The following is a 25,570-nucleotide window of genomic DNA, read 5'->3' as shown; positions in this document are numbered from 1 at the left end:
GAGTGCATGATTACAGCTCGCTGCTGTTCTCTCTCCTCTTGCGTCGTCCTTTGGACTGGACACATATGCCAGGATGACGGTGATCCGTCTGAACTCCCACGGAAGATAAAAGGCTCTAAAAGATACAGTGCGTATCTCTCAGGCAGGTGTGCACACTCCTGTGCTGTATTGTGTGGCCCAGCTGTTATCCACAAACAAACACAGACCCCCTCCGATGGATTAGTGCGCTGTGCGCGGGTCCCTGTCCGCTCTGACAGGCTCGATTTACCGTGATGATCTTTAAGCCACGTTTCCGTCAGACACACAAGATTGCTCTGTCTAAATTCACAGTCATGCTCGGCTCTTAGCACAAGTTCATCGAGTTTGTTGTTAGACAGAGTGATGACAGGCAGCGGGAATCTGCTGCAGCGTCTCCACAGTCGGTGCCTCACGCCTCCCCTTGACCCGCACTTGTTCCTCTTCCCCAGATGTTTAAGAGGCCGTCGGATTTCCCGACAGTCTGCAGGCAGACAAACTGAAGGAGCCCCACCAGGTGAGCACAGTGACAGAAGGTGTTCTCTGCTGTAGGTGAGGAAGCTTTGCCGGCTTGTGAGGCAGTTCCTGTGCACAAACGCTGATAGGCAGAAAATGATTCACAGCAGCGCGAAAAAATGCAAAGTGACAAGTCACATCCGTATTAAGAATATACGTTAAAACAAGTTTAAAACGCTGACAAACAAACAGTGAGCACAGGGTCAGCAGCAGGACGCGCCCCCAGAAGTTAGATCAAAAACATTTAGAGAAGGGAAGACGAGGCAAACGGGAGGCGTCGTGTCGGTAACTGTTGGCCTACTCAGCTAACCAGAGTAGCTCCGTTCTCTCGCCTGCACAACCGCCTCAACACTTTTGAGCTCAGGGTCATAAACCCACCACATGTTGTGCTGCCTGGATTGTTGCTCTCCTCCCCCTCCCTTCTCTGTCATCAGGCGGCTGCAGCCTGGAGCTGATTATCCACACCTGCCTTCAATCAACTACACCTGTATTTAAGCTCTGGGTCTTTCACTCCACAGACGCCAGAAACTCAGCCTTGCTTGCTTGGTGCCTGGCTCTCCTTGGATTTCTTTGTTCCTGGCTAAATCCAGTTCTTCCTTTTGGCTTCCAACATCTTGCTTCCTGTCAGCTCCTGTGCGGCCGCCTAGTTCCTGTTCTGGACTTTACACCTTGAGCTTCAACATCTAGCTCTGGAACTCCATCCATCTCCTGTTTGGGTCAAGTCAGTGCCTCCCTGCTCTGATGTCTTCCTCTCCTGCTCACACCATTCAAAATTTATTTGTTAAAATAAAAAATTGTTAAAATTGTTATTTCTTTGGTTACCTATGGCTCCCTGCATTTTGAGTCCTTACATTTCTCTCTGGTTGATTCCTAACAACACATGTCCACTTTCCACCACATCGTCACTTTTCTTTGTATTTTCACTTTGTTTGCATGTAATTTGCCCAAAAACTCAGAGACAGTGCTGTGTTTCTGTCCCCGGAAGTAGAGAAATTACATCATATGCTTCATATTTTACCCCTTTAGCGCCCGCCCTCAAACAAGACTGCGCTGCCCAATTCTTGTATTGTGTGCTCTTTGTAACAGGAATTAAATATTTTAACAGACAAAATGAAATCCATTTGTTTCATCACATCCAACACAGACCGTCAAGTCATCAGGCATCAATTACACATCATTACCAGTAACATGATTGTCTTAAGCCCCGGTAACACAGCACTTAATGAAGGGCAACGAAGCCCAAACAAAACAAGAAATTTGGACTTTTGTTGACTTTTGTTGGCATCATTTAACCTTTGTGCAGCTTCATTCCTGCAGCTGGAGCTTCGTCAGGATTTGTAAACTTGAAAAACTTGAACAAATGCAGCTGATAATCTCAATGTACCTGTATTTCATATTGCTGCAGTTCTGGGCATGTTTTTTTTATCGTTTTCTTAGTTTTTGTAACGTTAGCATTTAGTCTGACTTCGTTCGACCAGCTCAATGTTTTCACACAGTGCAGAAGCTGGTTTGTGAGCCCTTTTTGTGGAGGAGAGATGCAGCTGCTCCGCGGCGGTGCTGGTGTGTGGTGTGGGGCTTCTGTCGCTGCATGTGATGTGGTGAGTGCTGCTGCAGTCATGCCATTGTGCTGGCCAGCCAGGAAGAATTTGTCAGCCTCCTCCACCAGCTCACAGCAGTCTGTGATCGTGATGTTGTTCCAGCGCTGCGCGCACATGAGGACAGAGTTGCTGCACAAAAAGTCTGGCTGGAGCTGCAGCATTCTGTCCATGAACTCTGAGGGCTTGCTGTCCTCCATCCCTTGCAGAGAGAAGAGCCTGCTGGCCCTTTCAGCGTCTGACAGTTCAGAAGTTTTGAGGAAGTGATCCTTGATCGCTGCGTATTTTTCTGCAGCAGGGGGGCTTTGCAGGAGCGCGATCAACCTCGTTTGTTTCCAAGGCGCTGAGGGCCGACATGACGTAATAATGTTTCATGTCATCCAGGCGGCAGTTTACAGAAACAGGACTTTGAGCCATCAAATGTGGAAAAACTTTCAGCAGCAGCAGACATTCACGTGTGAAGAGCTTTGATCCACAGAGGTGTGACATATGAAACTAGAATACCCAGTGTGATCAGCTGGACAGAAGGTGAAGTGTGGGTGTGTGTCTGATCCATGTACACAGCACCTGTGCATGTGTGAGGTGATAAGAAACAGCAGGATTTGGAAAAAAAAGGCAGAGAGAGACAGCGCTATCTCTCTCTCTCACTGTCTTGTATGCACACATTTCAGGTGTACAGACAGCGATTCGAGTTTTGGCAATTGAGAAATTTGAGAAATATTTGGCGATTTTGGGGTGTGTATTATTTTGGTGGCACATTTAGCTTGTGTGGTTAGTGTGGTGGTGTTTTTCTGTGAAAATGAGGTGACTTATGAATGCGCTTCAGTTTTTTTTTTTTTTTTTTTTAACTGGAGCAAGACGGAGCATCGTCAGAGTCTGAACCAGACAGTGAGGATTCTGATGATGAAGGAGATGATCCCTCTTTTGTTCTGGACGAGGAACCAGAGCAGGTGGATCCACCGACGTGCGCACAGATCTCCACAGTGGGTCGGATCACGCAGTTCTCTTTGCAGCTGAGCTCCATCACAGCTGTGAGTCCTTGCAGAGATGCAGACACACACTGCTCCAGCAGTGGCTCCAGGCACGTTTCGTTTAAAGCGTCGAGATCAACGTTAGCTTTAGTTTAGTTTTGTTCCTCTTTCGTCACTTTTGCGCTTTTGATTCGCAAGATATTCGGTAATGGGAAAAGTCATTCGTCCACCTTTTCTCAACGATTTGTGACTTTTTTTTTACTTTTTTCCCTTCCTTCAGGAATCCTCGTATGCCGTGTGACCGGGCCATTACATTTAAACACTACATTCATTGTTTTTATAATGTTCTGTGCTCTTTCATTATTTGGTCCTAACACATTTTCATTGATTTATGTTCATTTGTCCAACATTTAATTGCTGCCACTGCTGTGTGAGTGCGATGTGATCACACCGCTCACGTAGTCGCACTGTGTTTGTGAGCGTGCATGAAACCATCGGTGCGGGATCATACATGTCTGTCCGACCATCTGCTCCTCCCAACAGCAGTTGGAATTTTTCAAGGTTCGGCAATTTGGGTGTTTTGTCCTCCTTTGGCCAGTTTCTGCCTCTTGCACCCAACTTTGTGTTATGTGTGAAGGGGCCTTTAGAAAGGAGCTGTCTTACAAAGGTGTTACGTTTCAAAGGAGTTATCTTTCAAAGGAGTTACCTTTCAAAGGAGTTATCTCACAAAGGTGTTACCTTTCAAAGGAGTTACCTTTCAAACGAGTTATCTCACAAAGGTGTTACCTTTCAAACGAATTATCTCACAAAGGTGTTACCTTTCAAAGGAGTTATCTCACAAAGTCGTTACCTTTCAAAGGAGTTATCTCACAAAGTCGTTACCTTTCAAAGGAGTTATCTCACAAAGGCGTTACCTTTCAAAGGAGTTATCTTACAAAGGAGTTACATTTCAAAGGAGTTATCTCACAAAGGCGTTACCTTTCAAAGGAGTTATCTTACAAAGGTGTTATCTTACAAAGGAGTTATGTTACAAAGGAATTATCTTACAAAGGAATTATCTTTCAAAGGTATCTCACAAAGGTGTTATCTTTCAAAGGAGTTATCTTACATAGGAATTATCTCACAAAGGTGTTATCTTTCAAAGGAGTTACCTTTCAAAGGAGTTATCTCACAAAGGTGTTACCTTTCAAAGGAGTTATCTTACAAAGGAATTATCTCACAAAGGTGTTATCTTTCAAAGGAGTTACCTTTCAAAGGAGTTATCTCACAAAGGTGTTACCTTTCAAAGGAGTTATCTTTCAAAGGAGTTACCTTTCAAAGGAGTTATCTCACAAAGGCGTTACCTTTCAAAGGAGTTATCTTACGAAGGTGTTTTCTTACAAATTACTGATCTTACAAAGGAGTTATCTTACAAATAAATTATCTTACAAAGGTGTTATCTTACAAATTAATTATCTTTCAAAGTTGTTATCTTACAAAGGATTTATCTCTCTCACAAAGGTGTTACCTTACAAATTAATTATCTTACAAAGGTGTTATCTTACAAATTAATTATCTTACAAAGGTGTTACCTTACAAGGGAATCATCTCTCTCACAAAGGTGTTATCTTTCAAAGGAGTTATCTTACAAAGGAATTAGCTTACAAATTAATTATCTCACAAAGGTGTTATCTTTCAAAGGAGTAGTCTTACAAAGGAATTAGCTTACAAATTAATTATCTCACAAAGGTGTTATCTTTCAAAGGAGTAGTCTTACAAAGGAATTATCTCACAAAGGTGTTATCTTTCAAAGGAGTTATCTTACAAAGGTGTTATCTTACAAATTAATTATCTTACAAAGTTGTTATCTTACAAAGGAGTTATCTTACCAAGGAATTATCTCTCACAAAGGTGTTATCTTTCAAAGGAGTTATCTTACAAAGGTGTTATTTTACAAAGGACTTATCTTACAAATTAATTATTTTACAAAGGTGTTATCTTACAAAGGAGTTATCTTACAAAGGTGTTATTTTACAAAGGACTTATCTTACAAATTAATTATTTTACAAAGGTGTTATCTTACAAAGGAGTTGTCTTAAGCCGCGGTCCCACCGAATAATGAAGGATGAAGAAGGAGCCACGCACCCTGTTTTTTTTGTTTCGTGAGCTATCGTGGCAGTATAGTGGCTCAGAGTGGCTCTTAGAGGCATTATCTTCAGTTAACGAGGCTCCTCTCTGAGCGTGGCGCTAATTTCAAGATGTTCAAAATTTAGCAACAACAGCGTGGCGCAGTTTGTGTTTGAGTTACTGCGACGGCTTAGAGGCATTTGCATGGTGCTTACGAGTCTGCAAAAAGTCCATTATCCATGCGCCTGGCACCTTCGCAGGACCTGAGAGGCTATTTTTGGAACAGCTCTCCTCTTGCGCACACAATTCCACCTGCTCTGTGCGCTGGACTCTATATAAAATAATTATTTTGTAGTGGATTAATCATTTTCTGACAAACCTTGGATGCTGAAAACACCTCTAATCACTTCTAGAATCAGAGGACTGTTTCATCTGGACGCTTTTTTTCCCCTCTCTTTCCTGCTCCATGTGGAATGTATTTTGAACAGCTTAAGGTAATTATTTTTAATGTTTTTTATAGCTTGATAAAACAGTTCCTATCTGTAAAAGTATGTCTGTATGTTGATGTCTGTTGTATGTAAAAGTATGTTGATTTAATATCTTGTTAATGGATCACATGAGCTCCGCTGTGTGTGCGCACTGAGGCAGGACCTGAGAGGCTATTTTTGGAGCGGCTCTCTTGCGCACACAAATCCACCTGCTGTGTGCGCTGGACTCTATATAAAATAATTATTTTGTAGCGGTTTAATCATTTTCTGTCAAACCTTGGATGCTGAAAACACCTCTAATCACTTCTGGAGTTAATGGATCACATGAGCTCCGCTGTGTGTGCGCACTGAGGCAGTGACTCATCATCACACTTCAAACGAGCATTTAGGCAGAACGCCAGCTCACAAAAGAGTGATATTTCAGTCAATATTGGGCGAACACAAAGTTAAAATTCGGGTGACTGCGTGAAAGTGGATGTGTGTTTAAAGCCATGGAAGATAATAACTCCAGTGGAGCAGCAGGAGCTGTGCGGCAATACAGGTGGAGAGCGCGCAAAAGACTGATTTTGAAGACATAACACAAAGTTAAAAGTTGTATCATGATAAGTTGTAAGCTGCGGAAGAAATAAAGAAATATATATATATATATATATATATATATATATATAAAATGATCCACAGGTGTATATAATTAAACGGCCACCTCATTCTGTATGCAGAACGGCACCGCGCGCAAAAGAGCGCTTTTGCAGAAATAAACGGACGAACACAAAGTTAAAAGTGGATTCACGTTCTTAAAAATGACTGTGTTTAAAGCCAGGGAAAAAATAAAGCCAGCAAGCCACGGATGGAAAGGAAGCCACTTAGAAAGAGCACAGAGGCGGCTGTCCATGAAAGGACAACAGCAGCACACGCGCAAAAGAGTGATTTTGCAGAAATAAACGGACAAACATAAAGTTTTGTGTGTTTAAAGCCGCAGAAGAAAAGCCAGAGAGCCGCGGAGCCAGCAAGGAGCACAGAGGCGGCTCTCCAGGAACCCGTGGTTCGGGTCTAGCTGGTCCGGTGCATTAAAGGTGGACAGCAGCCTGGCGCACAGCGCACAACTGCGGAACTGTGCTGGAGTGTCTATTTTTGGACTGCGTTTAAAAAAAAAAAGAAAAAAAGAAGGGACATCTTTAAATGCTGCTGTGAATCTGTGAATTGAAAACCCACACTTTGAAGGGACCAGGTGTGGGAGGGCTGGAGGTTTGGACCAAACTCATGCCTAAACGTGCGCCAACATGGCGTTATCATGGCGCTATCATGGCTTAGTGTGGCTGATGCGAGCCATTCGAGGCTGTAATGACAGGTTGGTTGTGGCTCACGTGAGGCTGCTACGTGGCACATGCGGGGTACAGAGAGGCACATAGTGGCACCTTCATAATGGATACGTGATAGATCAAAACATGGGCCATTCTTCGAATAATCACCCCACACCCATGCGTGGCTCCTTCTTCAGCCTTCATTATTCGGTGGGACCGAGGCTTTACAAAGGCGTTACCTTTCAAAGGAGTTATCTTACAAAGGTGTTATTTTACAAAGGACTTATCTTACAAATTAATTATCTTTACTGTTGTGTGGGCCGCCAGAAGAGGAGGTACTGCTGGCCCACCACCAGAGGGCGCCCTGCCTGAAGTGCGGGCTTCAGGCACGAGAGGGCGCTGCCGCCACGGACACAGCCGGGGGTGACAGCTGTCACTCATTATCTCATGACAGCTATCATCCATCTACACTTCATCATTCCACTCCATAAAAACCGGACGTCATCTCCACCTCGTTGCCGAGATATCTTCTACCTGTGAAGGTAATATTCTCAGCCTTAAATGTGTCTTAGTCTGAACTCTTTTTGCAGCCGCTTTCCTGTGGTGTTCTCTATCTGAGAGATTGGCGTTTGGTGTGATCAGCGACGGCTTCGCTTCACACCCCAACCAGATAAGTGGTTAGACAGGAGCTGCACGAGTGTGTGTTAGAGGTGGAGGTGGAATTCCCACCATTGTTGTTACTGGGTGTGCACGCACCCACATATGGCTGTTTTTGCTCCTCGCCAGCAGTACCAGATCCGACACTTGGAGACGGTGGCCACCTGGGGACTCGGAACTTGGCGGCTCCAGTATTCTCCAGGTTCGGTGGCGGAGGAAATCGTGTGGTTCCGGTTCTTCTCAGGACAGACGTCTTCTATCCTCGAGCCTGCCCACACGTCACCTTTGTGGATTGACTGTTTGCTCAAATTCTGTAATCCTCTGTGTTTTTGTTGTGCTCTTTCACAACAGTAAAGTGTTCATATTCGACTCTTTCATTGTCCGATCATTTGCGCCCCCTGTTGTGGGTCCGTGTCACTACACTTTCCCAACAGGATATCTCGGCCAGCGTCATGGATCCTGAGGGGCGTCAACCATCTGTTGGACAACCAATGGAAGAGCAGGGTGCACAAGCGTCTGCAGGAGGCGTGATTGGTGAGTTGCAACAAATCCTCACCGCCTTTACCGCTCGGTTGGATTTGATGACCGAGCAAAACGTCATCCTTAACCGCAGGATGGAGGTTCTCACCGCGCAGGTGGAAGCGTGCGCTCAGGGCGCTGCTGCAGCTCCTCCTCCTACCGACCCGGAGCAGAATACAGACGTTCCACTGGTCATTCAACAACCCCCCCACCATCCCCTGAAGCATACATAAGTCCCCCAGAGCCGTACGGAGGTTGTGTGGAGACGTGCGCGGACTTTCTTATGCAGTGTTCGCTCGTCTTTGCACAACGTCCCGTCATGTACGCGTCTGACGCCAGTAAGGTGGCTTATGTTTTAACTTGCTTCGTGGTGAGGCACGCGCTTGGGCTACAGCGCTTTGGGAGCAAAATTCATGGTTCCTTACCACTTATACTGGGTTTGTGAGGGAGTTCAAAATGGTTTTTGATCACCCTAATAGAGGAGAGACTGCTTCAACTGTGCTGCTGTCTATGAGACAGGGGCGCCGGAGCGCAGCCAAATATGCAGTCAACTTCCGCATCGTGGCTGCGAGGTCCGGCTGGAATAACGTTGCGCTCCGCGCCGCCTTCATAAACGGGCTGTCGTCAGTCCTGAAGGAGCACCTGGTAGCCAAGGAAGAACCGCGGGATCTAGATGGGCTTATTGATCTCGTTATACGGTTAGACAATCGGTTAGAGGAACGCCGTCAGGAGCGAGACGAAGGACGTAGCCGGGCACGCGCCGTCCCTCTCCCTTCCGGGTCCAAAAAGGTTCCGCCCTCCCCACGCTCCACAGCCTCAACGCTCCGTGTGGCTACAGCTCCCCCTGCTGACGAAGCTATGGACACGAGCAGGGCCACATTTAGACCACCTAACAGACAGAGGAGGCTGGCCCGCGGGGAGTGCTTTGTCTGCGGATCGAGTGAGCATCTGCAGAGAGACTGCCCCAAGCGGTTAAACACCAACGCCCGCCCCCTAGAAACTGGGCTTAGGGTGGGCCAAGACATTCACGTGGGGCATACACATATTTCCACACGACTCCCAGTTACAATCCTGAGCGGGGATTTAACCCTTCAAGCCCCAGCACTGGTGGACACAGGGTCAGAAGGGAATCTGCTAGACAGCAGATGGGCTAGGGAGGTAAGGCTCCCTCTGGTGGTGCTCCCTTCGCCATTGCAGGTGCGGGCACTACATGGCACCCTTCTCCCTTTAATCACACACAAGACACAACCTGTAACTCTGGTGGTGTCTGGAAATCATCGGGAGGAGATCGAGTTTTTTGTGACTCCTGCTACCTCCCGCGTGATTTTGGGCTTCCCTTGGATGTTGAAACACAATCCCCGGATTGATTGGCCGCCTGGGGTGGTGGTTCAGTGGAGTGAAACCTGCCATCGGGTGTGTTTAGGATCCTCGGTTCCTCCCGGTTTACAAGCTAAGGAGGAGGTCAAACTCCCTCCCAATCTGACGGCAGTGCCAGTTGAGTACCACGATCTTGCTGACGTCTTCAGCAAGGATCTGGCGCTCACCCTTCCCCCGCACCGTCCGTATGATTGTGCCATTTGATTTGGGCGTTGAGTTTCCATCCAGCAGGCTGTACAATCTCTCACGACCTGAGCGCGAATCAATGGAGACCTACATCCGGGACTCATTAGCTGCCGGGCTGATCCGGAATTCCACCTTCCCGATGGGTGCAGGTTTCTTTTTTGTGGGCAAGAAAGACGGCGGACTCCGTCCATGCATTGATTACAGGGGGCTGAATGAGATTACGGTTCGCAATCGATACCCGTTGCCCCTGTTAGATTCAGTGTTCACGCCCCTGCATGGAGCCAAAATCTTCACCAAGTTGGATCTTAGAAATGCATACCACCTGGTTCGGATCTGGAAGGGAGACAAGTGGAAGACGGCATTTAACACCCCGTTAGGTCATTTTGAGTACCTGGTCATGCCGTTCAGCCTCACTAACGCCCCCGCGACGTTCCAAGCTTTGGTTAATGACGTCTTGCGGGACTTCCTGCACCGATTCGTCTTCGTATACCTGGACAATATACTCATCTTTTCTCCGGATCCTGAGACTCATGTCCAGCATGTACGTCAGGTCCTGCAGCGGTTGTTGGAGAACCGGCTGTTTGTGAAGGGCGAGAAGTGTGAGTTTCACCGCACCTCTTTGTCCTTCCTGGGGTTTATCATCTCCTCCAACTCCGTCGCCCCTGATCCGGCCAAGGTTGCGGCGGTGAGAGATTGGCCCCAACCAACAAGCCGTAGGAAGCTGCAACAGTTCCTCGGTTTTGCAAATTTCTACAGGAGGTTCATTAAGGGCTACAGTCAGGTAGTTAGCCCCGACAGCCCTGACCTCTCCAAAAGTCCCCTTCACCTGGTCGGATCGGTGCGAAGCCGCATTCAGGGAGTTGAAACGACGGTTCTCGACTGCACCAGTTCTGGTGCAGCCCGACCCTGGCCACCAGTTTGTGGTTGAAGTGGACGCCTCTGACTCAGGGATAGGAGCCATGCTATCCCAGAGCGGAGAGACCGATAAGGTTCTTCACCCGTGTGCCTACTTTTCTCGCAGGTTGACCCTGGCTGAACGGAACTATGACGTCGGCAACCGAGAACTCCTTGTGGTGAAAGAGGCTCTTGAGGAGTGGAGACACCTGTCGGAGGGAGCGTCTGTGCCGTTCACGGTTTTCACTGACCATCGGAACCTGGAGTATATCAGGACCGCCAAGCGGCTGAACCCCAGGGAAGCCCGCTGGTCACTGTTCTTCGGGCGTTTTGACTTCCAGATCACCTATCGCCCCGGGACCAAGAACCAAAGATCAGATGCCTTGTCCCGGGTACACGAAGACGAAGTCAAAACTGAGCTGTCGGATCCACCGGAGCACATCATTCCGGAGTCCACTATCGTGGCCACCCTCACCTGGGAAGTGGAGAAGACCGTCCGGGAGGCCCTGGCACGGAATCCGGACCCCGGAACTGGACTAAAAAATCGTCTGTACGTCCCACCAGAGGCCAGAGCTGCAGTCTTGGATTTCTGTCACGGATCCAAGCTCTCCTGTCATCCAGGGGTGCGAAGGACCGTGGCAGTTGTCCGGCAGCGCTTCTGGTGGGCGTCTATGGAAGCCGACGTCCGGGAGTATATCCAGGCCTGCACCACCTGTGCCAGGGGCAAGGCAGACCATAAGAGGACCCAAGGACTTCTCCAGCCGCTCCCGGTGCCTCATCGCCCCTGGTCCTATATCTGCCTGGATTTCGTCACGGGCCTCCCGCCGTCCCAGGGCATGACTACCATCCTGACGATAGTGGACCGGTTCTCCAAGGCGGCCCACTTTGTGGCCCTCCCGAAGCTCCCAACGGCCCAGGAGACTGCTGACCTCCTGGTCCACCACGTCGTTCGTCTGCATGGGATACCAGCTGACATAGTCTCGGATCATGGTCCCCAATTTTCCTCTCAAGTCTGGAGGAGTTTCTGCAGGGAACTGGGGGCCACCGTGAGCCTCTCGTCCGGGTACCACCCACAGGCGAACGGACAGGCAGAACGGGCCAACCAAGAGTTGGAACAGACCCTCCGCTGTGTGACATCAGCGCACCCGACGGCCTGGAGTAACCATCTAGCCTGGATCGAGTATGCACACAACAGTCAGGTGTCTTCTGCCACCGGCCTCTCCCCGTTTGAGGTGTGTCTGGGGTACCAGCCCCCATTGTTTCCCGTGGTGGAGGGAGAGGTCGGTGTGCCCTCGGTCCAGGCCCACCTGCGGAGGTGCCGTCGGGTGTGGCGCACCGCCTGTTCTGCCTTATTAAAGGCCCGGACGAGGGCTAAGACCCATGCAGACTGCCGGCGGTTCCCGGCCCCTGCATACCAGCCCGGGCAGGAGGTGTGGTTATCTACTAAGGACATTCCCCTGCAGGTGGACTCACCCAAACTTATGGACAGATTCATTGGACCCTTCAAGATCATCAAAATCCTCAGTCCTGCTGCAGTGAAGCTCCAACTCACGGCTTCACTGCGGATCCACCCTGTTTTTCATGTCTCCCGGATTAAACCACACCTCACCTCACCCCTCTGTGCTCCCGGTCCGGCACTGCCTCCTGCCCGGATCATCGACGGGGAGCCGGCTTGGACAGTGCGCCGGCTCCTGGACGTCTGTGGAATGACCAAGGGGTTCGAGTATTTGGCGGACTGGGAGGGGTATGGACCCGAAGAACGCTCCTGGGTAAAGAGGAGCTTCATCCTGGACCCAGCCCTCCTGGCCGATTTCTACCGCCGTCACCCGGACAAACCTGGTCGGGCACCAGGAGGCGCACGTTGAGGGGGGGGGTCCTGTTGTGTGGGCCGCCAGAAGAGGAGGTACTGCTGGCCCACCACCAGAGGGCGCCCTGCCTGAAGTGCGGGCTTCAGGCACGAGAGGGCGCTGCCTCCACGGACACAGCCGGGGGTGACAGCTGTCACTCATTATCTCATGACAGCTGTCATCCATCTACACTTCATCAATTCCACTCCATAAAAACCGGACGTCATCTCCACCTCGTTGCCGAGATATCGTCTACCTGTGAAGGTAATATTCTCAGCCTTAGCTGTGTCTTAGTCTGAACTCTTTTTGCAGCCGCTTTCCTGTGGTGTTCCCTATCTGAGAGATTGGCGTTTGGTGTGATCAGCGACGGCTTCGCTTCACACCCCAACCAGATAAGTGGTTAGACAGGAGCTGCACGAGTGTGTGTGAGAGGTGAAGGTGGAATTCCCACCATTGTTGTTACTGGGTGTGCACGCACCCACATATGACTGTTTTTGCTTCTCGCCAGCAGTACCAGATCCGACACTCGGAGATGGTGGCCACCTGGGGACTCGGAACTTGGCGACTCCAGTATTCTCCAGGTTCGGTGGCGGAGGAAATCGTGTGGTTCCGGTTCTTCTCAGGACAGACGTCTTCTATCCTCGAGCCTGCCCACACGTCACCTTTGTGGATTGACTGTTTGCTCAAATTCTGTAATCCTCTGTGTTTTTGTTGTGCTCTTTCACAACAGTAAAATGTTCATATAAGACTCTTTCATTGTCCGATCATTTGCGCCCCCTGTTGTGGGTCCGTGTCACTACACTTTCCCAATATTTACAAAGGCGTTACCTTTCAAAGGAGTTACCTTACAAAGGTGTTATTTTACAAAGGACTTATCTTACAAATTAATTATCTTACAAAGGTGTTATCTTACAAAGACGTTACCTTTCAAAGGAGTTATCTTACAAAGGAATTATTTCACAAAGGTGTTATCTTTCAAAGGAGCTATCTTACAAAGGAGTTATCTTACAAAGGACTTGTCTTACAAAGGTGTTACCTTTCAAAGGAGTTATCTTACAAAGGAATTATTTCACAAAGGTGTTATCTTTCAAAGGAGTTATCTTACAAAGGAGTTGTCTTACAAAGGCGTTACCTTTCAAAGGAGTTATCTTACAAAGGAGTTGTCTTACAAAGGCGTTACCTTTCAAAGGAGTTATCTTACAAAGGTGTTATCTTACAATGGAGTTAGCTGACAAACATGGTAGCTTATGAAAACAGCTCAGTGTGTTAACATTAAAATTCTACTTTTGAAAATTGATAAACCCCATCATGGCACAAACACACTCAACCAGTCTTTCCACAACTACCTGAAGCAGATCCTGGTACCGGGCCACCTCAGGTCCACTACCTGCAGGCTGTCACCACGGCAACAGCACAGGAGCTGGCGTTGGTCAGAAGTGATGTCCAGTGATGTCACTTTTCCCTGAGCAGGTAGTTCCTGTATGCAGCTGGACACCCTGAAACACGTAGATACACAAAGACGCAGAAAGGGACTCAACACAATTCAAACTATTGCTCAGCCATTCTAACTTTAGCATGCTAATGTGCTAACATTTTGGCTCATAAAGTTCAGTGTTCAGAGAGGATTTAAGTATTTAATGTGACACATACTGAAGCTCATGGTAGTGTGACATACAAACCCACATCAGGAAGAGCTGAGACAACATGGACAACACATACACAATAAATCATTAAAAAATACAATGATTCTTATGATTACTTTGACGTCTGCTTCATTACAAACAGTATGAACAAAAGATAGTTCAGGTTTACACTCTTTTTTTTGTATATATACATCCATTCCTGAATTTCAGGCCTGCAACACATTCCAAAGACAGCTGGGACAGAGACAATGAATGCAAGTAATCAATCAATCAATCAATCAATTTTTTTATATAGCGCCAAATCACAACAAACAGTTGCCCCAAGGCGTTATTTCAAATAGATGATTGTAGTCATGATTTGGTCAAAAAGCCCAAACTGAACACCTGTGATTTGAGATCCCTCAGACAGCACTGCATCAAGAACCATCATTCATCAATAGCTGATATAACCACATGGGCAAAGGATAACCTTTATCAAACACTACAATACAGAGTTACACTCACAAATGTCACAAACTGTTGTGTCTGCATTTTATTGCCTGTTTGTGCTCTTGGTTCATGGTTTTGTTGTGTCCTGTTTTTGTGTTTTATGGTCTGTCATTTGTCTATATGAACTGCCCTCTGTCTGTGCCCCATTGTCACATGTCATTGTGTTCTGTCCATGTTCCTTCTGTGAGTTTTCTCGAGTTTTTAATCCCGGTCAGTGTCAGTTGTCCTTGTGATTTGTCCTCTGTCTGTGTCTTGTAGCTTCTGTCCTTCTCTCTGTGTTTTGTCATGTGTCTCCTTGGTGTCTCATGTGGCTTTTCCCCCCATTCACACTCTATACATTTTTGATTTCCACATTAGTTTTCTGCTTCTTGTTGATGGATTTAGTTCTAGTCTAGTTTGTGTACTGCTTGCTTCCTTGTTTTGCTCTTAGTCTCCACATTTGTTTTCTACTATTTCTCTTTGGATTTGTTCTCTGGGTTTTCTAGTCTAAGCTCCTCTCTTTTACACTGTGTTCTCTTTGTAGAGCCATGTTGTTTTTCTAGTTTTATTTATTGATTCTGCTTTAGGTAAGGTTTAGTTTTTGCCTCTTTAATTATGTTCAGTCTGTCAGTTTTTTCCACCATTGCATCTTGTTCTCTTTGAGTTTATGTTTATTTTTTATATATGTATTTTTATCTTATATTTTATTTTTTGCATATGTGGTTTTGGATCTGTCTTTGTCAGACGTAAGTGTGGCTCAAAATGGGCATACACAAATGCAAACTCTCACCATGGAGAGTAAGAAAAGGTTTAATGGTCAAAACAGGCAGGGAGTTGGTACACAGGTGGTCCAGCAGCGAGGCAACGGTAACAGACAGGCATAAGGCTGAGGTGTGGTTCAACAAACAAGCACGGGTCAAAATACAGAGCGAGGAGGCAATCAGAGGCAAAGGCAAACTGAAAGTCAAGGACAAAGCTAGGTCAAAATTCCGGCAGGTAAAAAAACTGGGCAAGCTTGAGACCTTGGAACAAAGGCTGGAAAGTGACATGAAATCAGCAATCTGGAAGTGAGCAGTGGAACTGTGAGGGCTTAAGTAAGGGGCAGACTAATCAAGGTGTGATGAGGTGCAAGTGTGTGGAAGGCTCTGGAAGGGGGGCGTGACCGGTGAAGAAAAAGGTAAGCGCAAGAGAGTGCAGTGAGACAAAAGCTAAGCAAACTGGGGCAAGATAATAAGTGACAGAAAAACCAATGGTGCAAAACGTGACATGCTCGACAAACAATAATAACCATGAACAAAACAAAAGGGGAAAAACTAGGAAAATAACGTGACTAATCTAAAAAAGATTAGTTAATTGTTAATTGATTAAAGAAGATCAATGATCAAAACTAGAACAGAACAGATACTGATTAAAGTATAAAAGTAAATGCAATAACTAATAATAATAACAATAATAACATAAGGAACAACAAACTACAGGCAAGACAGGAACTAAGACAAAACTAAATACATGGCAACCAAGTGGAACACAGAAAATAAATGAAACAAAACTAATGTTAAATAGAGCATGACCAAGATGACATGACATAACATGAATAAATACTCAGAAGGCTCAGCATCCGGAGGCCAACACAACAAAACAGGAGCCCCTCGTGGGGAGGAGCATGACAGACTTTTGGTTTTGTGTTTTTCTTGCGTTTGACTCTGCCCATTTAGTTCCCTCTTCCCCTGGTGTGTGTACGTATTTTGACCCTTTTATCAATCAATCAATTTTCAATCAATTTTTTTATATAGCACCAAATCACGACAAACAGTTGCCCCAAAGCGCTTTATATTGTAAGGCAAGGCCATACAATAATTATGTAAAACCCCAACGGTCAAAACGACCCCCTGTGAGCAAGCACTTGGCTACAGTGGGAAGGAAAAACTCCCTTTTAACAGGAAGAAACCTCCAGCAGAACCAGGCTCAGGGAGGGGCAGTCTTCTGCTGGGACTGGTTGGGGCTGAGGGAGAGAACCAGGAAAAAGACATGCTGTGGAGGGGAGCAGAGATCGATCACTAATGATTAAATGCAGAGTGGTGCATACAGAGCAAAAAGAGAAAGAAACAGTGCATCATGGGAACCCCCCAGCAGTCTACGTCTATAGCAGCATAACTAAGGGATGGTTTAGGGTCACCTGATCCAGCCCTAATTATAAGCTTTAGCAAAAAGGAAAGTTTTAAGCCTCATCTGCGTAACAATGAAAATTTAAGCAATACCGTCTAATAATACTGCCTAAGGGAAGCATGTATAAAGTGAATAAAATTGGTCCTAGCACAGAACCTTATGGAACTCCATAATTAACTTTAGCCTGTGAAGAAGATTCCCCATTTACATGAACAAATTGTAATCTATTAGACAAATATGATTCAAACCACCGCAGCGCAGTGCCTTTAATACCTATGGCATGCTCTAATCTCTGTAATAAAATTTTATGGTCAACAGGATCAAAAGCAGCACTGAGGTCTAACAGAGCAAGCACAGAGATGAGTCCACTGTCCGAGGCCATAAGAACATCATTTGTAACCTTCACTAATGCTGTTTCTGTACTATGATGAATTCTAAAACCTGACTGAAACTCTTCAAATAGACCATTCCTCTGCAGATGATCAGTTAGCTGTTTTACAACTACCCTTTCAAGAATTTTTGAGAGAAAAGGAAGGTTGGAGATTGGCCTATAATTAGCTAAGATAGCTGGGTCAAGTGATGGCTTTTTAAGTAATGGTTTAATTACTGCCACCTTAAAAGCCTGTGGTACATAGCCAACTAACAAAGACAGATTGATCATATTTAAGATCGAAGCCTTAAATAATGGTAGGGCTTCCTTGAGCAGCCTGGTAGGAATGGGGTCTAATAAACATGTTGATGGTTTGGATGAAGTAACTAATGAAAATAACTCAGACAGAACAATCGGAGAGAAAGAGTCTAACCAAATACCGGCATCACTGAAAGCAGCCAAAGATAACGATACGTACGTTTGTGAGTTATACCACGGAGTCAGGCACTTCTGATTTAAAGCTCTCTTTTTCAGAGGAGCTACAGCATCCAAAGTTGTCTTCTATGAGGATGTAAAACTATTGACGAGATACTCTATCTCCCTTACAGAGTTTAGGTAGCTACTCTGCACTGTGTTGGTATATGGCATTAGAGAACATAAAGAAGGAATCATATCCTTAAACCTAGTTACAGCGCTTTCTGAAAGACTTCTAGTGTAATGAAACTTATTCCCCACTGCTGGGTAGTCCATCAGAGTAAATGTAAATGTTATTAAGAAATGATCAGACAGAAGGGAGTTTTCAGGGAATACTGTTAAGTCTTCTATTTCCATACCATAAGTCAGAACAAGATCTAAGATATGATTAAAGTGGTGGGTAGACTCATTTACTTTTTGAGCAAAGCCAATAGAGTCTAATAATAGATTAAATGCAGTGTTGAGGCTGTCATTCTCAGCATCTGTGTGGATGTTAAAATCGCCCACTATAATTATCTTATCTGAGCTAAGCACTAAGTCAGACAAAAGGTCTGAAAATTCACAGAGAAACTCACAGTAACGACCAGGTGGACGATAGATAATAACAAATAAAACTGTTTTTTGGGACTTCCAATTTGGATGGACAAGACTAAGAGACAAGCTTTCAAATGAATTAAAGCTCTGTCTGGGTTTTTGATTAATTAATAAGCTGGAATGGAAGATTGCTGCTAATCCTCCGCCCCGGCCCGTGCTACGAGCATTCTGACAGTTAGTGTGACTCGGGGGTGTTGACTCATTTAAACTAACATATTCATCCTGCTGTAACCAGGTTTCTGTTAGGCAGAATAAATCAATATGTTGATCAATTATTATATCATTTACCAACAGGGACTTAGAAGAGAGAGACCTAATGTTTAATAGACCACATTTAACTGTCTTAGTCTGTGGTGCAGTTGAAGGTGCTATATTATTTTTCTTTTTGAATTTTTATGCTTAAATAGATTTTTGCTGGTTATTGGTGGTCTGGGAGCAGGCACCGTCTCTACGGGGATGGGGCAACGAGGGGACGGCAGGGGGAGAGAAGCTGCAGAGAGGTGTGTAAGACTACAACTCTGCTTCCTGGTCCCAACCCTGGATAGTCACAGTTTGGAGGATTTAAGAAAATTGGCCAGATTTCTAGAAATGAGAGCTGCTCCATCCAAAGTGGGATGGATGCCGTCTCTCCTAACAAGACCAGGTTTTCCCCAGAAGCTTTGCCAATTATCTATGAAGCCCACCTCATTTTTTTTTTTTTTTTATAGCTGTAGTTAGTTGAGTGTGGAGTCTTTGTTTAAACCATTGTGTTACGTTTTGTTTGGAACTGTTTTTCCACGTCACGTTTGGACTGATTATGTCACGATTTTGGCTGGCTCTGAGTATTGAGTCGGTTTTTTTCCCCTCTTTCTTTTTCCCTTCACGTGTCCCGCTTTGATTTATTAGTTGTTTGTTTACATTATGTGTTTATTCTATGACTACGTTTACATGCAGCCAATAACCCTTTCATAACCCTTTCATAACCGGAATATTAGCAATAACCTGGTTGCGCAAAACCCGAATAAGACCCCTGGGTTACTCCTTTTCTAACCCGAATATCAGGTCATATAAACGCGCATCGGAATATCCCCATAGAAAGGAACATTATTTTGTGTTCTGCGCATGTCCTATCCGCAAGGAATCTTGGTCTTTTGAGTACGGCAACTACTTGTATGCGGCGCGCGCAACCCACCAGACACCACAGAAGCAAATGTAAACAGTGCATTGTGTTCTGCGTCCTTATCAAGCGGGCCGGTCGCGGCACCGGTTGGCATATCACCGTGATTGCTCTCACTGCCTCCGATGCGCTTACCATGTCTGTGGGCTCGGTAAACGCAGCAGCGGGCCACTCACACCGCCCCACCTACTTTGTGTTTTCTTTCACTCACGCTCTCGCACCTGCTCACGCTTCTTTGTCTCTTTCATCAGTCCTCGCTCACTATCTTGCACAGTGTTTAATCTTTGTCCACTAGCCAAGCCCCCTTTCTAGAATCTTCCGTCCACACGTGCACCTTGTTACCTAATCAGTCCGCACATGCACCTCGTTTTCACCACCTGTTATTTAAGCCCTCACAGCTCACTGCCAGATTGTTGTCTTTGTACACTTTCCAGTGCCTTTCACAGTCCTGAGTTTTTGTTTTGCCGTGTTCCGAATCCTGCTCTGTACTCTTCGACCATGCCTCTTGCCTCATCCCAGATGTCGGTGTTTGCTTGTGCCTCTGAACCCTGCTCGTTTATGACTGCGTCTCTGCCTAATCCTGCTGGTACTTCTGCTGCACTGACTGACCACATGTGGACCGAAACAAGGCCTGGAATAAAGACCATGATTTCTCTTTCACCAAAGCCTAATCTGAGAGTTTGCATTGTGGGTCCAGCTGTTCTGGGTTGCCGGGCAGCCGCCCGCCCTGACAGATTAACATTATTGGAACATTAAACCTCAGGTTTTGTCTATTTGCTGCCTGCATATTGGGTTTATTTCTGGACTTTGCAATAGAAAGAACCAGCCCTAAACATGAACTCAGCAGGCAGCAGCCTGGACTTCAAAGAACCGTACATTTTTTCAGTACATTTTTTCCAAGTTAAATATAATCTTTAATTTTAATATAATATAATCTTTCATTTAAGGCCAGCTCCTGCGGCTGAAGCAGAGGAAAGCAGCAGGACCTGATGGGATCCCCCCGAGGCTGCTGAGGACCTGTGCAAATGAGCTCTGTGGGGTCCTCAGTCACATCTTCAACATGAGCCTTAGCCTGGGGGTGGTCCCCACCTTGTGGAAGACCTCCTGTGGTCCCGGTTCCCAAAACACCGCACGCCAAGGAACTGGCCCACTACAAACCAGTTGCTCTGACCTCCCACCTCATGAAGACCATGGAACAGCTTGTCCTGTCTCACCTCCGCACCGTGGTGAGCGACACCCTGGACCCACTGCATTTCACCTACAGGCCCAACAACGAGGTAGATGTCGCTGTCATCTGCCTACTGCAGCAAGTGCTCACCCACCTGGAGACTGGCGGGAGTGCTGTGAGAGTCATGTTCTTTGATTTCTCCAGCGCTTTCAACACCATCAGACCGGTGCTGCTGCGGGGGAAGCTGGAGGACGCTGGTGTGGATGGACAACTCGCCGCCTGGACCATCGATTTCCTCACTGAGCGCCCGCAGTACGTGCAGCTGCGCGGCTGTCAGTCTGAGGTGGTAAGGTGCAGCACCGGGGCCCCCCAGGGCACCGTCCTCTTGCCTTTCCTCTTCACCCTCTACACCTCGGACTCCACCTACAACACAGACAGCTGCCATCTCCAGAAGTTCTCTGATGACTCCGTCACTGTGGGTCGTGTGTCTGAGGGGAACGAGCTGGAGTACCGGTCGGTCATCACAGACTTTGTGGACTGGTGTGAGCACAACCACTTGTGTCTCAACACCAGTAAGACGAAGGAGATGGTGATCAACTTCAGGAGGAAACCACCACCTCACCCACCGGTGAACATCCAGGGGGAGGACATAAAGACTGTGGACAGTTTCAAATACCTGGATGTTCACCTCAACAACAAACTGGACTGGACTCAACACCGACGCCCTGTACAAAAAAGGCCAGAGTCGCCTCCACCTCCTGAGGAGAGTGAGATCCTTTGGAGTGAGCTTAAGACCTTCTACGACTCTGCTGTAGCCTCAGCTCTCCTCTATGCTGTCGTCTGTTGGGCCCGGGCAGCACAGAGTGGGAGAGAAAGAGACTGAACAAGCTGGTCAGGAAGTCCAGCTCTGTCCTGGGCTGTCCTCTGGACTCTCTGGAGGAGGTGGCTGAGAGGAGGGTGTTAACCAAGTTCAAATCCATCATGGACAACTCCTCTCACCCACTGCACTGGACTGTAGTGGAGCTGAGCAGCTCCTTCAGTGACAGACTGAGGCACCCTCAGTGCAAGAAGGAACGATACCGCAGGTCGTTCCTCCCTGCTGCTGTCAGACTGTACAATAACACTGTGAAATATTAATATGTACACATATCATGTGTTCTTTGTTATGTTCTTCAATGCCATATACCAACACAGTAAAGAGTAGCTACCTAAACTCTGTGAGTGAGATAGATTATCTCGTCAATAGCTTTACATCCTCATTGAGCACAACTTTGGATGCTGTAGCTCCTCTGAAAAAGAGAGCCTTAAATCAGAAGTGCCTGACTCCGTGGTATAACCCACAAATTCGCAGCTTAAAGCAGATAACCCGTAAGCTGGAGAGGAAATGGCGTCTCACTAATTTAGAAGATCTTCATTTAGCCTGGAAAAAGAGTCTGTTGCTCTATAAAAAAGCCCTCCGCAAAGCGAGGACATCTTACTATTCATCACTAAATGAAGAAAATAAGAACAACCCCATGTTTTTTTTCAGCACTAGAGTCAGCCTATTGAGCCGAGTATTCCTTTAACTTTAACTAGTAATGACTTCATGACTTTCTTTACAAATAAAATTTTAACTATTAGAGAAAAAATTATTCATAACCATCCCAAAGACATATCTTTATGTTCGGCTGCTTTCAGTAATGCTGGTATTTGGTTACACTCTTTCTCTCCAATTGTCTGTCTGAGTTATTTTCATTAGTTACTTCCTCCAAACCATCAACATGTCTATTAGACCCCATTCCTACCAGGCTGCTCAAGGAAACCCTACCGTTAATTAATGCTTTGATCTTAAATATGATCAATCTATCTTTATTAGTTGGCTATGTACCACAGGCTTTTAAGATGGCAGTAATTAAACCATTACTTAAAAAGCCATCACTTGACCCAGCTATCTTAGCTAATTAGAGGCCAATCTCCAACCTTCCTTTTCTCTCAAAAATTCTTAAAAGGGTAGTTGTAAAACAGTTAACTGATCATCTGCAGAGGAATGGTCTATTTGAAGAGTTTCAGTCAGGTTTCAGAATTCATCATAGTACAGAAACAGCATTAGTGAAGGTTACAAATGATCTTATGGCCTCAGACAGTGGACTCATCTCTGTGCTCGTCCTGTTAGACCTCAATGCAGCTTTTGATACTGTTGACCATAAAATTTTATTACAGAGATTAGAGCATGCCATAGGTATTAAAGGCACTGCGCTGCAGTGGTCTGAATCATATTTATCTAATAGATTACAATTCGTTCATGTAAATGGGGAGTCTTCTTCATGGACTAAGGTTAATTATGGAGTTCCACAAGGTTCTGTGCTAGGACTGATTTTATTCACTTTATACATGCTTCCCTTAGGCAGTATTATTAGAAAGCATTGCTTAAATTTTCATTGTTACGCAGATGATACCCAGCTTTATCTATCCATGAAGCCAGAGGACACACACCAATTAGTTAAACTGCAGGAATGTCTTTCAGACATAAAGACATGGATGACCTCTAATTTCCTGCTTTTAAATTCAGATAAAACTGAAATTCTTGTACTTGGCCCTACAAATCTTAGAAACATGGTGTCTAACCAGATCCTTACTCTGGATGGCATTACCCTGACCTCCAGTAATACTGTGAGAAATCTTGGAGTCATTTTTGATCAGGATATGTCCTTCAATGCACATATTAAGCAAATATGTAGGACTGCTTTTTTGCATTTCTGCAATATCTCTAAAATTAGAAAGGTCTTGTCTCAGACTGATTATCAGGTTGTCCTAAAAGTTCCCTGAAAAGCCTTCAGTTAATTCAAAATGCTAGAGTACTGACAGGGACTAGAAGGAGAGAGCATATTTCACCCATATTGACTTGTCTTCACTGGCTCCCTGTTAATTCCTGAATAGAATTTAAAATTCTTCTTCTTACTTATAAGGTTTTGAATAATCAGGTCCCATCTTATCTTAGGGACCTCATATCACCCCAATAGAGCGCTTCGCTCTCAGACTGCAGGCTTACTTGTAGTTCCTAGGGTTTGTAAGAGTAGAATGGGAGGCAGAGCCTTCAGCTTTCAGGCTCCTCTCCTGTGGAACCAGCTCCCAATTCGGATTAGGGAGACAGACATCCTCTCTACTGTTAAGATTAAGGTTAAAACTTTCCTTTTTGAAAAAGCTTATAGTTAGGGTTGGATCAGGTGACCCTGAACCATCCCTTAGTTATGCTGCTATAGACGTAGACTGCTGGGGGGTTCCCATGATGCGCTGAGTGTTTCTTTCTCTTTTTGCTCTGTATGCACCACTCCGCATTTAATCATTAGTGATCGATCTCTGCCCCCCTCCACAGCATGTCTTTTTCCTGGTTCTCTCCCTCAGCCCCAACCAGTCCCAGCAGAAGACTGCCCCTCCCTGAGCCTGGTTCTGCTGGAGGTTTCTTCCTGTTAAAAGGGAGTTTTCCTTCCCACTGTCGCCAAGTGCTTGCTCACAGGGGGTCGTTTTGACCGTTGGGGTTTTTTGTAATTATTGTATGGCTTTTACCTTACAATATAAAGCGCCCTGGGGCGACTGTTTGTTGTGATTTGGTGTAACATAAATAAAATTGATTTGATTTTGATTTGATTTGCTATATTAATATGTCCACATATCATGTGCAATATTAATATGTCCACAAATCATGTGCAATAACAACTCATTTACAAATCCCTGCACTAATGTCACCTTATAACATCTAAACTCCATTTCACATATTGTAAAGAAGATGCTCCTATCTCCTATATGTGTATATAGGAGATAGGAGATATGTATGTGTATGTAAGTGTATATATATATATATATATATATATATATATATATACACACACACACACAAACATATTCTATTTCTATTTCTACCTCATTTCTTATGTCTCGTACTATTACAAGTATTAGTATTATTGCTTATCCTTGCACACGCTGTTTGATGAACATTTTCCTCTACTTGCACCTCTACTTCCTGTACTTGTGTGGTTTTTTAAGAGCTGATGTAACAGGTTAATTTCTCCTCTGTGAGATCAATAAAGTTTATCTTAATCTTAATCTTAATTGCTATCACAGCTGCCATGTCCGAGCAGGCAGTCGGAGTTGGGACTTGGGCTTGGGACTTGTTGGAGAAAAAAATTCTTCATGCTGGACTAGTTCCCAGAACTATTTTCTTTGGGTTGGACATCACACAGCAGAAATGTCAATTTTGGTCAGAGAAATCAGTATTCCAGATCTTTTTTGGGACAAAAAAGGACACCGTGTGCTCCAGACCAAAGATGAAGAGGACCATCCAGACTGTTATGAGCAAACAAGTCCAAAACCTTGAGTCTGTCCTGGTCTGGGGTTGTGTCAGTGTCCTTGTCAAAGGTCATTTACACTCTGTAATGCAGCATTAATGCAGAAAAGTACACTAAGACTTTAGAGCAACATGTGCTGTCTTCAAGAAGACATCTTTATCAGGGATGTCCAAGCATTTTAGAACAAGATGATACAAAACCACATTCTGCACACATTACAAAGACACGGCTGCAGAAGAAGATGCTGCAGTCCTGACATGTCCCCAACAGAGAATGTGTGGAGAATTTTAAAACAAAAATGCAACGATCATCTCGAACTGTTGGACACCTTAAGACGTGTTCGCAGGAAGAATGAGACAAAATAACACCTGAAACCTGTTCATCACTTGATGTCCTCAACACCAAAACAACATTTAAATGTTATGAGAAGGAATGACAACATTACAGAGTGGGAAATACTTTAATGTCCCAATTTTTGGTGGAATGAGTTTCAGTCCTGAAATGCAGAAATGACGTCGAACATAAGACATGACATTTTTGGGTTCACACTGTCTGCAGGGAAACAGCAGTCAGAATCAGAATCAGTGTTGCACAGACGACACTGCTACTAATAACACCAAAACCAGCTTTGGCATGTTCACCTCAGAATGCCAAACACGCAAACATTGGTGCCGTTGTCCCTCAGCGAGCCAGCAGCCTCGCAACAGCTTCAAAATATGATAACATGCAAATAAATG

At 45.5% G+C, this 25,570-nt stretch overlaps 1 protein-coding gene across 1 annotated transcript in view; it reads right to left on the bottom strand.

The window, feature by feature from the left end:
* Positions 1–25,570, bottom strand: part of LOC117508856 (autophagy-related protein 16-2-like) — a 149,546-nt gene that overhangs the window by 7,371 nt on the left and 116,605 nt on the right. The window contains exon 10 of the mRNA XM_034168703.1: positions 13,819–13,968. Coding sequence (XP_034024594.1) covers positions 13,925–13,968 — 44 coding nt within the window. The 3' untranslated portion in view covers positions 13,819–13,924. The remainder of the gene's footprint in view (positions 1–13,818; positions 13,969–25,570) is intronic.

This window comes from Thalassophryne amazonica, chromosome 4 (assembly GCF_902500255.1).
Source record: "Thalassophryne amazonica chromosome 4, fThaAma1.1, whole genome shotgun sequence".
NCBI lineage: Eukaryota > Metazoa > Chordata > Actinopteri > Batrachoidiformes > Batrachoididae > Thalassophryne > Thalassophryne amazonica.
This window is presented reverse-complemented; position numbering and strand designations above follow the sequence as displayed.